This window comes from Podarcis filfolensis (genome assembly GCF_964270895.1).
Source record: "Podarcis filfolensis genome assembly, chromosome: 9".
Lineage (NCBI taxonomy): Eukaryota > Metazoa > Chordata > Lepidosauria > Squamata > Lacertidae > Podarcis > Podarcis filfolensis.
Window position 1 is genome coordinate 74773316 of NC_139610.1, and position 14945 is coordinate 74788260.

Genomic DNA, 14945 nt, shown 5'->3' on the forward strand with positions numbered 1-14945 from the left:
CCACACCAGTGTGGGCACAGCACTGGCAGCATGTGCTGCTGCTTTAATGGCATTCATGGTAGCAGGGGTGCCAACTTGAACAAAATATTGAGGGCGGAGCAGATAAGCTCCACCTGCATAACTGATCACAGGATGATCAGAAGGCCAAGGGACCTCTGCGCCCTAGGAGTTGGCTCCTGTGCAAAGTGGCCGTCAACTGAGTTAAGTAACCTATTAGATTCTGCTGTTCTGAATCACACCCTTACACCGCTGACCTTCCGATCAGCAAGCCCAAGAGGCTCATAAAAAAAACACAATGGACAACAAGAGAAGCAAGTGTACGTAGTTATGAGGGGTTTCTAGCATATGAAGCTTATCAGAGTCCAATTAAGAGATTGTGCAGATCTATCTTTCTATCCAAGTACAGTTCTCTATGAGCGGCCATTGGTTGAAGGTCAGCTGCATGCAGGGCTTTTTTCCATTTGGAACTCACTGGAACTCAGTTCTGACACCTCTCAGGCAGACACCATTATGAGAAAGCAAGGGAAGTGTACAAGTTCAGTTCCAGTACCTTTTTTTCCGGAAAAATAGTACTGGTGGCATGTATGTTTTGATGATGATACATTCAGTAAATGTATACCGAACATGTTGAAATTTAACTGCTGCTGTTCCTTTTCTTTGTGCTTTAACTTTGCAAATGAAGATTTACACTAATGTAAAGGTAAAGGTAAAGGGACCCCTGATCATTAGGTCCAGTCGTGGACGACTGGGGGGTTGCGGCACTCATCTCGCTCTATAGGCCGAGGAAGCCGGCGTTTGTCTGCAGACAGCTTCCGGGTCATGTGGCCAACATGACTAAGCTGCTTCTGGAGAACCAAAGCAGTGCACGGAAACTCCATTTACCTTTCTGCTGGAGTGGTAATTATTTACCTACTTGCACTTGATGTGCTTTCGAACTGCTAGGTTGGCAGGAGCAGGGACCGAGCAATGGGAGCTCACTCCATCGCACGGATTCAAACCGCCGACCTTCTGATCAGCAAGCCCTAGGCTCTGTGGTTTAGACCACAGCGCCACCCATGTCCCTTACACTAATGTACTTTGCCATATTTCCTGGTACAAATGTTGAGATAGGAAGCTTTCAATACTACTAGCAGAGTTTATGAAGAGTAAGGATTCTTCTGTGGGGATACGCTTTGAAGGTAAAGTATGTACCCGGCCTAAATAAAAAAATAAAACTAATAACTCTGGAAAAAAATAAGTAGTATAATAAATCTGAAATAAACATTTCCCTGAATTTATGCTTTATGTGGAATGCTGATTGGATACAATGAGCAGCCAATCAGGAAATGGTATAGCCTAAATGGGAGGAGTTATGGAATGCCTGACATCACAAGGGAGGTGGTTCTTAGCCAGTGGGAGGATAAAACAACCTTAAGAAGAAATTAGAGAAATGATTGTTCCATGACAACACCAAGGTATCCAAACAGAAAGAGGTCTGAGGGGTGGAACACTTTCCTTACAAGCTGTGATATTTGCAGGGTCTCATTCCAAGGCCAAAAGGTCACTAAGAGGCTAAATGATAAGTCATCCTACAACTCCCGTCATCCCCAACCATTGACCTTGATGCCTGTGATGGAGGGAATTGGCACCCTGGAACATCTGAAGACCTCATAAATAACACCAATAATAATAATTTTTTATTTATACCCGCCCACCTGGCTGGGTTTACCTAGCCACTCTGGGCGGCTCCCAATGGATTAAAAACAGAATAAAACATCACACATTAAAAACTTCCCTAATAGATCCCACATTATCTATTAAATGGTGAACATCTTACTGGAGCCCTGTAAACTAGATGTCCAGGAGTTTAGAGAGGAATAGGATGCAAAATGAGAATGTGCTATATTACCTAAAAAATTTAAAAATGCCTTGGAATCCATGTGGAACATCTCTTTTGGTTTAAAACTGAGATTGATCCAGCAAAAGGAAAAGAGAGAGACGATTCAATTATGTTGGACTCAACAATGCCTTCATGGGAAAGGATTGTCTAATACTGATAGAGGCCGCTTTCTACCTAATGTGCTCATAGTCTTATTCGCCATTTGTTTTTATCTGATTCTAGATTGTTGCTTCATCAACAAAACTGAGAGAATGGAGAAGCCAGCACCCACAAAGCCTGAAAAGCCCACAAAATCCACAAAGCCTGCGGCACCAGAAGACGCACCAGCGGAGGCAGAACCACCTGCAACTATAACTGATGGTGTGTATACAGCACATTCATATGGGATGAGGTTTCTCATAAAGTAGAGGAATGCACCGGAAATGCACGGCTTCCGTCTGCTTCTATTCCAGGTCCAACTTGTGGTCTCCAAAGTCTTTTTATTTATTTATTTTGTTATCTGGTTTTTCAAATCAAAATTTTACAATCACATATCAACATACAATATAAAAACAAGATTCCAGAGAATTTCCTGGACTTCCCCCCTCCCCTTTGTGGGTCCTATTGCTAGTCATTTCCTCCTGCATCTTTTATAATAATGCAAACATTTACATTTCTACACGTGTATCTAATTTAAAAATTATGTTCTTGTAATAAGGCATTAAGTACAGGACAACAAAAGTGAACATTGTGAACTCTCATACTTGACAAGAGAATTATACTCCAACCAATGGGTTCATAGTCTTATCCTCCATGTTATAATGGCTTGTTGTTTCACAGAAAAAACTGAAAGGGTGGAGACGCCAGCATCCGAAAAGGGTGCAGAGTCTATAAATAATGAAGCACCCAGAAAGGATTCAGCAACAGCAACAGCAGCAGCAGATGAAACTGGTGGTCTGTATACAGCACAGTCATATGGGATGAGGTTTCTCATAAAGTAGAGGAATGCATGGGAAAGGGAAGTTGATGGAGAGACAGGCAGGGAGTGGAACCAGTCATATTGTGCCAGGGAGGAGTGCAGAGAAAAGCACACAAAGCTCTTTGGGTGCCAGAGATCCATGAAGCCCCATAGAAACCCCAGGATTCAGCCCACTCTTTGCTTAGGCAGAATGAGGCAGTTGTTTCAGGTAGCAGGTGCTGGGGTGGGTAGAGATGGGTAGACCACACAAGCTGCACTGCACCTCCTCAGTTAATCTGCTGCCCCATCAACAGCATCCAAATAAGAGCCAATGGCCAGCCCACTTTCTGTATGTGGAATTATGTGTACAGAGGGAGAATCTTGTCATTTGTTTGGGGACGAGAAAGTCCTTTAGTATCGAAGGCTACTGTCTTCTGATCCAGACATTGGTCAGAAAAGCTTCCTCAAGCAGCAAGGTATCCCCCCTTGCTTCCTCCACCTGCTCAACCACCCAGATTACCACCCCTTGAACAGTTGACTGTCTCTGGCTGATGGCTACCACAGCATATGGAACCCCTTTTCCTGGGCTGGGAATGGTATGTTGGTTACTGATGGTTAAAGCAGAATTTTCTTTCTTCAAGCATCTGGTTTTCAGAACATGGTTGCTTTCATCACATCTCCAACGGGTGAAAGATTTGTCGTACTTGAGATTTTCATCCTTACTGCCATGACACTGCTGATATTCCTTCTATGTAAGTACATAATTAGCATACTTTGCAACTAATGTCACGGGCTTTCCTTCAATGCCAACAGCATTTCCAAAAAGAGATGGCAGGATCCACCTTCCATTTATCCCTTTCATCTCTCTTTGATATAATGGAGGGAGTTACAGCTGTCACCCAGTGAGAGCAACGGCACTGTTTTGTTCTCCCTGAATAAGTGAGCACTTGGAACAGAAGCACAGACTTGCACAAGTCCCTGGGACACCCTGGACAATTCCCTTTCCCAGTTGCAATTCTTTGCTCCTTTCCCAACTAATCCTCATTTGCTGGGGGAGAGCCCCAATTCCTGGTCCTCACCACCTTGCCCTCTGCTAGGGCTCCAGTCCAAAGAAGGAAAGTTCTTGGGGAAAACAGGCTGCAGAGGATAAGGCATGGCCAAAGTGGGAGGGTCCAGAGCCTACCTAAATATCGAAATATATGCAGGACTTTTTTCAGCAGAAATTCATCAGGACTCTGTTCTGGCCCCTCTCAGGTGGGCTCCGTTGCTAATCTAAAAGAACAAGGGAGGCATTCATGCTAAGTTCCAGTGTCTCTTTTTCTAGAAAAATAGCACTGGATAGATGAACAAATGGCTTATTTTCATAGCTAATTCATTTTTAAAGAGCACTCAAAGTAAGCAAAGCTTCGGGGGAGGAAACCAAATAATCCAAGAATTTACATATTTTAAGCATACGGCAGGGCATGAGGCAGCTTGGCAAATCCCATTCTGTAGGACAAAGAGGACAGGTGCATCTAGACAACCAAAAATCTAAAGCTTTCAAAGGAAGGCCAACCATCTGATGACAGAAGGAACAGGTCAAATGGAAACAGGATTTCAGAGCACCAGGGCAGCCACAATCAAGTCATTGGAAACCTCAGTATAAGGGCTGGGAGCAGAAAATATTAAAAATATTAAAAGCAGTTTGAAACCAAGTATCCCTTCCCCCAGCTCATCAGACTACTAAGTTAGAACACAATTTCTTAATTTTTTTTCTACCTACCTCCTTCTTAGATCAGAAGGAAATGAAAAAAAGAGTGGAGATTCAAATGGCAATGAACATGATTCGAAACTTTGTTGTTGGGACTGATAAATTCTATGAGGACAAGGATGGTAAGCATTTTATTTCCACATCCTCACTTTTGCTAGAACATGTTTAATTTATACAGACTTCAATTCCTGTAGTTCAATTTGGGATTTATATTGTGTGAGCAATACATATATTCAATGAAACTCATCACTTTTTCATTTCTCAGCAGGAAGAAAAGTAGACGGTTGTGATTCTCACATCACCCCACCAGAAATGCTGTCCTCCCCTGTCACACTGTAACTCACAGTGTTTGTGCTACTGCAAAATTTTAGCACTAGCACAAGGGAACTTTGGCCCCACTTCTCCCTGCATGCCATCACCAAAGCTGCTCTCCAGGGTGGGGGAAACTTCAGAACACATGGGGGAAAGAGGGAAAGGGGCTGAAGATTGCATTGCACAAGGAGAAATCCTTGCACTGACATAATGACCCCCTTAGCTCTATGTGGAATGCAACTCTATATTCACTAATAAAAGAGTTTGTCCACCTCTATTTTCTTAGATCTCAGAAAGCATAATTGAAAACTGCAAAATATTCTGTGTATACTTGGCTTTACTGTGGGACTCAAGGCGGAAATTGTTTTGTGGCCTTGTGATTCCCAGCAGAAAAGGAGAACAAAGGAAGGGAACATTAGAGATACTTCATGAGCCAGTTTTAATTTAGAATAGGAGAGTGGATTGCATGGGGCTTTGGTCTGATCCAGCTGCAGGATTCTTCTGAGGCTTTTCATTGGTGATCTCAGCCATGAAGAATCAAGTCTGCCCTCATATTCATAAGAACCCCATCCTGGATGTCTGCTTCGTGTTTCACGCTAGAGTGTTTTAAAATGTTTGGAAATGGTTTCTTAATATTTGCTGATTGTTATTTCAGATATTCCTGTTTTAAACTGTTTCATATCTTTTAGACTTCCAAATACTCGCTGCAGCTCAAAACATATCAGAAAAAATGCGGTTTCTTGAAAACAGAAATGATCAACTGCAAAAGGAAATTGGTAAGCTACCTTATGATGCTGAAGAATTGTAGTGCATTGGGAACCTGCCCTGAGTCTGCCCCAGCTGAAAGCCCCTCCTCTAGCTGAATACTCTTAGAGCCAGAGCAGAGTGCTGCTCTCCTTTGCATGGTGCCGCCCCAGGGAAACATCAGAGATATTCAGTTCAGCTCTCCTGATCTGCTGAATTGATTTAGCTTCTATGGTGAGGAAAGAAAAGACTTTGTCATTTTTGCTGTAGCAGAGACAATCAAAACAGGTCACCTAAAAGACCTGTCCTTTATTATATTCACCCATGGGAGAGGGATTCTTGAATAGCACTCCCGAGGCAACTTCCACCAATGTGCTCAGAGAGACTGCTGGGCAGTGGGGTGGTTGGTGCAACAGCAAAATTTCTCCCCAGTTTCACAAGCCCATCATCAGAAAGGAGCCCTCAAGCCCCCTCACATAGTCAATTGGCTCATTGGCATGTGGGTTAGAATACCTGTGGACAATAGCAATCCTCTCTCTACCACGGGTCTGATCTGGTGCCACAGCAAGTACTCAGACTGCCAAAGCTAGGTCAGGATAGGGTCCTCCATTTATCTGCACAGGTCTCTAAGGTGGGCTCTCCTTCACTGGAAACACTTCCTAAATAGATAATGAATTTTAGGTGGGTTCCCACCAAGCAAGACCCAGTGATAACAGCAAGAACCTTTATTGAACTAACAGAACTGGACAACAGGGGCTTATATGCTTATATACATTTCTGAAGTCCTGGACCACTGTCACTCTCAATATGATTGGTTGTCTAAACTCCCAAGCTGAGAATCATAACTGAGAGGTTAAGGGCCAATGGCAATAGCCCAAATCCTGAAATGTCCTGTGATTGGATGTCATGTCTTGAATCAAAACACAGGGCTTCTTCTTTAGCCACACGCAGCCTCTCCCGGGCAAGGGGAGCCTTCATCCTCTGCCCGGAAGAAGCTGCGCGTGGCTAAGGCTCCCCGAAGAGCCGTGCTCACTTTAAAGAGCGCACGGAGCATGTGTGCAGCCCCCAAGAGCCGCACACATGCTCCATGTGGCTCTTTAAATGGAGCGCTGACAGAGCCTCCCGCCTGCATTTGCCCCATAAGACGCACACACATTTCCCCTTACTTTTTAGGAGGAGAAAAGTGTATCTTATAGAGCGAAAAATACGATACAGTGGTATCTCAGGTTAAGTAATTAATTCGTTCCAGAGGTCCGTACTTAACCTGAAACTGTTCTTAACCTGAAGCACCACTTTAGCTAATGGGGCTCCTGCTGCCGCCACGCCGCCGCCGCACGATTTCTGTTCTCATCCTGAAGCACTATTTCTGGGTTAGAGGAGTATGTAACCTGAAGCGTATGTAACCTGAAGCGTATATAACCTGAGGTACCACTGTATATCTTTGCCAACTTAACTGGCGTTAAGTACCACCTATAGAACATCTTTACAAAAATTTCTTTAATTGTATATGAGGCAGTAAATCATATATCCTCTCGCCAGAGTTTCTCCCATTGCTCTAGATAGATAGTATGTCCGAGATCCTGAGAACATTTAATCATCGTTTCTTTCACTTCTTCCTCCATCAATTCCCAGTCCAATAAAAGATTATATGTTTTGGATAACAATTTCTTGTTATTCTGTGTCACTGTGACGTTTAATTTCAAATCCTCTTTTGCAAATCCTTTCTTTTGATCCAAGTTGAATATACTTCTAAGTTGTATGTACTGCCCTCTGTCAACTTCAAATTGCTGCATCTCTTCATAGGATTTTAATCTGAGTTTCCCTTGTTCATCTTCCAATAATTGTCTATATGTTGGCCAATTTGTCCCCATATTCAGTTTTTTGATAGCATACGCCTCCAGCAGGGGTTTTCCACCAAGGTGTCTGTGGTTCCAGATATAATTTATATTTGTTCCAAACTTTATATAATGCACCTCTTAATACATGACTTGTGAATTCTTTATTGCATTTTACTTTCTCATAATGCACATGCCATCTGTGTCTATTATTAAAGCTTTCAAGATCCAATATATTAATTTTTTCCAATCTAATCCAATGTCTTACCCATATTAAACATTCTGCTTCATAATATCATTTTAGATTTGGCAATGCTAATCCTCCCCTTTCCTTTCTTTCTGTCAATAATTTATATTTTATCCGTGGTTTTTTTCCTTGCCATACGAATCTCATTATATCTTTCCTCCATTCTTCAAAGCAATTCTCTTTATTTATAATTGGTATTGTTTGGAATAAATATTTCATTTTCGGCAGGACATTCATTTTCATTATGGAGACTCTTCCCCATATTAATATCATTAATCTACTCCAGGTTTCAAAACCTTTCCTTATTCCTTTCCAAACTTTCTCATAATTATTTTTGTACAGATTAATATTCTTCATAGTTAGATCTATAATGAAATATTTTGCTTTCTTAACAATCTGTAAGCAAACCTTTTCCTGAAGTTCTTTTTGCTCTTGTTCTTGCATATTTTTTACCTAAGTTTTGTCTTTTCCGTATTCATTTTAAAGCCACACACCTTGCCAAAGTCATATATTATATTTATTGCTTCAGCGATACTTGCTTCTGGTTCTTCTGTTCTTAACGAAATATCATCCACAAAAGCCCTGATCTTAAAAACCACTTTTCCCAATGTTATTCCTATGATCTCTTTGTCTTTCCTTATTTCCGACAACAATATTTCTAATGTCAATATAAAAAGGATGTCAGGAATACACACTCTAGCTTCCTCTCCCCACCTCCGCAACTGGACAGTTAGCCTAGAGAGAGAAAGAGAATTTTGATAAACCACAGCTACTCCCCCTTCCCAACCTTCAAGTCTGCCCTGATGCTGCCCTGAGTATCCAGGTGGAAACAAGTGGGTGAGGCCCCTGGGGTTCAGATAAGGCCTGTGAAGGAACATGCATCTTTTGTCTATTCCCTCAAATAAAAGGTTCTTCACTGTGCTCCCTTTTCCAGCTATGCCCCCCCCCCCGGGTATTTCCTGCAGCATCATGAAGTGGTTGAAGAGTTAATGTTGCTCTTATTTTAATCTTTTTGAGCTTCCTAGATGAATATATGTTATCATGTGGCCACAGAAATGAACTTAACAAAAATAATTGAAATCTACACAGGCATACAAGTTTGTTCCTCTTAAATTCTCTTTCTTTTTCTCTTCTTCCTCTGGCTTGACTGAAAGACATCCTTACTAGAAACTTGAAAGATGGCTGGGTTATATTTTCAAATTCGTTCTATCTGTTTTCTGCTGAGCTACGCTCATGGATGGATTCCCAAAAAAAGTGTGAGGGGGAAGGCGCCAAGCTCGTTTCTATAGAAACAGTGGAAGAACAGGTGAGCATCAAAGCCAAGTATTGAAAAAGGTAGGGGATCTCCTTGAGTCAAAGTGCTCCTATCATCACTATCCAATTAAGAAGTTCCAATCCACCTATATGCAGCCAAGACAGCAACTCCATCAGTCAAGCCAAGAGGTGGGTGGGGCAGGGACCAGCTGCTACCATCTGGGGCTAACTAAGGTTTCTTGGTGCTGCTGAACTCTAATAGAATGAAGCTGGTAGTCAGGAAGGAGGTCTTGAAGGAGGAGGAGTAGATACTTGAGGGAAATCTTGTAGATTCTTCCTCTGCTCTTTGAGATGTACTGAGTGCTTAGAAAAAAGGCTTCCCTCACCACCCTAGCCCTCTGGCAGGAGAGTATCATGGAGATGACTCTAGAGGAGCTTGCAAGGTATATCCCTCTCCCAGCCCCTTAGCCCAGGAAGAGGCTACTAGGGTGCTGTAGGGCACAGACATGGGTGAGACCCCATCATCAACCCATCAAGCATACCACAACCAGACTGATTCCAGTAGCTCTGGAACCAACAAACAAGCATGGATACAGAAATTGAAGTATTTGCTATACAGGTCAATGTCCAACTGTTCTATGGCAAAGTCATTTATAGTATCTGGAAATTTTAACTCTGTGTCATGACTGAAACAGATATGTAGCCAGTCTCGGTGAGGGCAGGTGAAGTTCCCCTTCACTACAATATTTCCTCTTTGGGATACTTCATTGATTCCATCATCCATCATCATCATCATAATTTGGATCAGGGGGACAATAGTGCATATACCATACTTGGAATATTATGTATAATTTTGATCACTGCTTCCCCTCAAAAATATGGATTGGACCTTCAGTGGTGACACCTGCTCCTTTTGAAATGTGTTTGTTTTATGCCTGTTCAATGTCTGCAAAGGACTATAGTCTCCCAGAGAAAGGGACATTGTCTGGGGATGCTCCTCATTCATAGGGATGATTTTCTGTTTTTTTCTTTCTCTCCACTCCTACTCTAGTTTTTTATAAACCATCAAGTAAAAAGTCGTAGAAAGTTTTTTTGGACTGGACTCTTTAAAGACAAGGAAGCGGTTTGGAAATGGCTATCAGGGAAACCACCTGAATTCCAGTAAGTTTTTGAAGCAACATTTGTTAATGGCATAAATTCCCCAAACTTGCAGATTCTGTTTACATAATTGATCCTTTCCCTCTCCAAATATATTTTGTCATGTAATTTTCTCTACTACCAAAGACCTACATATGTACTCCTCCACATCACTGTCCAGGTGAGTGACTGCTGCTTCTCACTAGTTTGGAGATGCAGGAAGGCTACTCTTTCTGCTTCTCTAACCTAATGAATGCGGTGATTCGGAAGAGGCTGAAGGCATCCTTTTAAATAGTTTGTGCTGATTAGCTCAGCTTCAAAAGGACTAACAAGAACCTAAAGCTGAGCTACCCTCTCTTTAGGAAAGTATTTCTACAGTTATCTGCTAGACAATCTGAATAACCAGCAATCTCAAACCTAAAATAATAAGAGCAGATGAAGTAAGTGTGTAAGATAGGGTAGATGAATCTCACTCTCTTGTATATAATCATAGACACATAGAAATTTAGAGTTAGATGAGACACCAAGGCTCATCTAGTCAAACCCCTGCAAAGCTGGAATCACAACTGAAGAAGCTGTGACAGATTCCAAATAGTTTTTGCTGTCAGTGGGCAGTTTAAGACAGTTCATGGTTCCCTTTAAGTATCTAACAACTCTTTTCAGCTTGTGTTGATGGATGTACAAGGTCAGAGTAAGATCTCACTCACCCACAGCTTGGTAGTAGAACAGAGAACTGGACTGGCATTTATTACCAAGACTGGATTAACAGAGGGCTGCTTTAAATTTTACAAGTTCTCCTGGAACAAAATCCAATGACATTCATCTCCATTGATGCACCCAATACCAACCACTAATCCTTTTTGGCAAAGGTATTCAGTAAACTGTCACGGCCTAAAATTTGCCGCTGTTTCTTTAATACAAAAGGAACTGAATCGGCATGAGTCAGAGGCCTACAGTGAATCGGCAAAGCCTGCATGACTCATGCAACCTTTCACCTAACTTTTTTTAAGAATAAAAGCAGAATTCTGCAAAGATAGTCTTTTGTGCCAACTAGGCTCTGAGGACCAGGTGAAGGAGTCAAAGGAAGTCAGAACCTTTTCTTTTTCAAACACTGACATAAACTTTACAAATGGGCAGTGGGCTTGTATAATACTTGCTGGGAACTTAAACCCTGTATGCCAGTGGTTCCCAGTTAGCTAAGTACTGCAGACCCCTTGTTTTTCAAAAGCCAAACCATGGGCCACCCTACCTTTGAACATTTTGATATCTCTGCAGCAGTTTTTGTTATGTGAATGGCGTCATGGAGTCCACCAGTTGGGAACCAATGCTATATGTGATCTTAGACTTGATCAAAGGTCAGATCCAACCCAAACATGTCATGGGAGTTTTTTTTAAAAACCTATTAAAACATTATTATTAACAACAATTTAAAAGGTTCCTGGAGAGCTAAAAATGAGGGACTTACAGAATACATTTACAACAGAATTTTAGATCTGTGTAGTGGGACTTGATTCAGTATACAATGGACACTGGAGAATGCAAGGCTTTACTAGAAGTGACAATGAGTGGGGGCTAGCGGGATATTTTTTATCAACTATGGATAATTGATTAAACATAGAACCAGCATGTAAGATTTAGATACGATATATGTGAGAGATATCATATCATTTCAATCAATCAACTCCATAATGGCTTTGTGGTTATAGATTATATTTTGTATTTCAGCTGTAGATTTAGCTATTTTTGTTTCTGTGTAGTGTCATTGCTCTCCTCATGCATGGGGTGGGTGATGGATGTGAGAGAAGGTGGATGAAGGTGGATGCAAATCTAACAAGGTTTTAATATGCTCAGAAAAATCACTACTGTGCTAACTCTGCTACTTGAGAGTAAGGATCTCTCTTCCAAAACCCTCTCTCCAAAACCCACAATGATAGAGAGCAGATCTGAGGTGGATGTGGGTGTTACGAAAAAGGAGCAATGCTGCTGAGTGCTCCAGATGGCTGGAAAGCCAAACAGGATGTTGATGTTATGGGACTGTACCGTGGGAACAAGGGGCAGTCTATTATGTGCACTGAGCACCGGATGTTAGCTCAGAGTGTCACATGACCCTGTACTGGAAGTACATGGGAGGAGTCATTCCCTCTCTGCTATTGCTGTAGAAAGAGTGCAGACATGTTTCCTCTGCACTGCTGGAAAGACAGAAATAAAGGCATGTAAATACATTTCTGTCTGTCTCTCTCCCCTCCCTGGGGATGGGGGAGGAAAGGTGTGTTCTTCTCACGTTGGAGGAGAATCGCCGGGATCTCGCCTTGTCTTGCCGGGAGTCGCTGACGGGGGAGATCAACAAGGAATCCAAGCCGGGCACCTGGAGAGTGGCCAAATTCCTCTGACTGATATGGCTGAGATTCCAACAGTGGGTGCATATGGAGAGGAGAGCGGGCCAGTTCCGTTGCAGAAATGGAAATCCTGGCAATAGCAGAAGTACTGCATTGGATACTGCCCAAAATTGTTAAATAAATTGAATGCAAGTTCTTGTGTGTAACAGAGCCTTCCAAAGGGAGACCTCATTATTTTTATTTTTATTTTTGTAGTTTCCTATGAGAAATTATTTCATATAAGAAGAAGAAAGATAGTCTTGACCCACAGTACTTTCCTTCTTCTTCTTTTACATGGTTAGAATTCTAAAATATGGGGAGAAAAATCCATCACAATTGTGGGTAGATGTTAAGAGAGAAAGAGATGAACATTTTTTTAATGGTAGAAGGCACAGGGAGTGGGTGAGGAAGTAAACATCCAATCTTGATTGCTCAGTGCTGCTGTTTCTTTTCTTTTCAGGTACTGGAATATATATTCGCCACATGATGAATTGAACCATGACTGCACTGCAATGAGCTTTGATTGCACTGGTGGTTGCTGGATGGCATTAGAATGTCATCTACAAATGCCGTATATTTGTAAGAAGGTGCCAGATGATGCTTGGCTCTAAGAAGACACTTTAAGATGAACGAAACTGGATCTCATGATCACTACACAAAAGCAAAACCAAGAGATTACTTCCACCCCAATGTTTTAATGCACAATCCACACTCTGCCATCTAGAATATGGGACTCTCTGGCATCAGCCCTCAAAAACACCTTGAAAATACCTTATTCTGCAAGATCAGACATAGATGGCTACAAAAATAAAAAATGGAAGAGTCCAATCATAGCCTGTTTTCTGTTTAATGTATTTATTTGCAATGCATACCAATATTTGTTTCCTTACTCGGTGTGTTTGATGCCCCATTGCCCCTTCTTATCTCCATCGCCACTACCTTAGAAGGCACATAAGGACAACCATGCATGCCAGCCAATGAGAATGGGGGCCACCCAGCGCCTGGTGTCTTCTTCTAGCAGACTAATCACAAATACAACTTTGGAAATTCAGGCACCCTTACTGTCATATAGAGTTAACATTGGGCAACAAACACATTGAGCTGCTCTTGATTTCTTCAGAATTTGATAGGGGGCAAGACGGGGGTCCACACCAGTGTAGGGAAACTGTTTCACTGTCGAACTGCTCTTAGTGTCAGAAAGAGGTTTATTTGGAATCTTCTTTCTTGTAACTTGTAACCATGGGTCTGGACTTCCAGGTACCATGAGAATGGCAGATGGAGTGTGAGCCTGATCGTTCCAACAGGCTTGATCTTCACTGTCGGAATTCAAGCCTTAGTCAGAGGAATTGGCCACTCTCCAGGTGCCCGGCTTGAGTTCCTTGTTGATCTCCCCCGTCAGCGGCTCCCGGCAAGACAAGGCGAGATCTCTATCGGCGATCCTCCTCAAACGTGAGAAGAACACACCATCCCTCCCCTGCCATCCCTAGGGAGGGGAGAGAGACAGACAGAAATGTATTTACATGCCTTTATTTCTGTCTTTCCAGCAGTACAGAGAAAACGTGTCTGCACTGTCTTTACATCAACAGCAGAGAGAGAATAACTCCTCCCATGTACTTCCAGTACAGGTCAGATGACACTCTGAGCTAACATCCGGTGCTCAGTGGTGTGAATAGACTGTTCCTTTGTTCCCACGGTACAGTCCCAAAACAGCAACATCCTGTTTGGCTTTCCAGCCATCTGGAGCACTCAGCCAGCATTGCTCCTTTTTCGTAACATTCACGAGGGGGTTACGGGGAGTATTTCGGTAATACATAAGTATATATGAATTTTGTTTTCCTAGCTTGATCAAAATTATTTATATTTCATATCAGGTATATAGTTAAGAGCTTAGGCGGCTTCAAGCGGCGGGCGCCTGGGGCCCTGCACCCCTTGCACCCCCAGGTAAAGACAGCCCTGCATGGAACACTACCCTTTTTTCTGGAAAAATAAAACTGGTGGCGTGTATGTTTTGATGATGGTACATTCAGTAAACGTATACCGAACATGTTGAAATTTGACTGCTTCTGTTCCTTTTCTTTGTGCTTTAACTTTGCAAATGAAGATTTACACTAATGCACTTTGCCATATTTCCTGGTACAAGTGCTGAGATATGAAACTTTCCAATATTACTAGCCTAGTGTAGAGGAGTAAGGATTCTTCAAAGGGATATGCTTTGAAGGGATATGTACCAGGCCTAAATAAAAAACAAAACTAATAACTTTCGAAAAAAAGAAGTAGTATATCAAATCTGAAATCAACATTTTCCTGTATTTATGCTTTATGTTGCATGCTGATTGGATATAATCAGCAGCCAATCAGGAAATGGTATAGCATAAATGGGAGGAGTTTTGGAATGCCTGACATCACAAGGGGGTGGTTCTTAGCCAGTGGGAGGATGAAATTAGAGAAAAGATTGTTCCATGGCAACACCAAGGT

The 14945-nt window shown here is 42.1% G+C and overlaps 2 protein-coding genes across 2 annotated transcripts in view; both read left to right on the forward strand.

Moving 5' to 3' along the window:
* Positions 1 to 1382: 1382 nt before the first annotated feature.
* LOC310742376 (uncharacterized protein) lies at positions 1383 to 13303 on the forward strand. The gene is made up of 9 exons (XM_083571797.1): positions 1383 to 1454; positions 2102 to 2239; positions 2699 to 2812; positions 3458 to 3568; positions 4590 to 4688; positions 5568 to 5654; positions 8859 to 9010; positions 10010 to 10119; positions 12931 to 13303. Exons 2-9 carry the CDS (start codon positions 2131 to 2133, stop codon positions 13079 to 13081), a joined length of 933 nt encoding a protein of 310 aa, XP_083427923.1. The 5' UTR covers positions 1383 to 1454; positions 2102 to 2130; the 3' UTR covers positions 13082 to 13303.
* A 1591-nt stretch (positions 13304 to 14894) lies between these two features.
* Positions 14895 to 14945, forward strand: part of LOC310742357 (uncharacterized protein) — a 43430-nt gene continuing 43379 nt past the window's right edge. The window contains exon 1 of the mRNA XM_083571752.1: positions 14895 to 14943. The gene's annotated coding sequence lies outside the window, so the exon portion shown is untranslated. The remainder of the gene's footprint in view (positions 14944 to 14945) is intronic.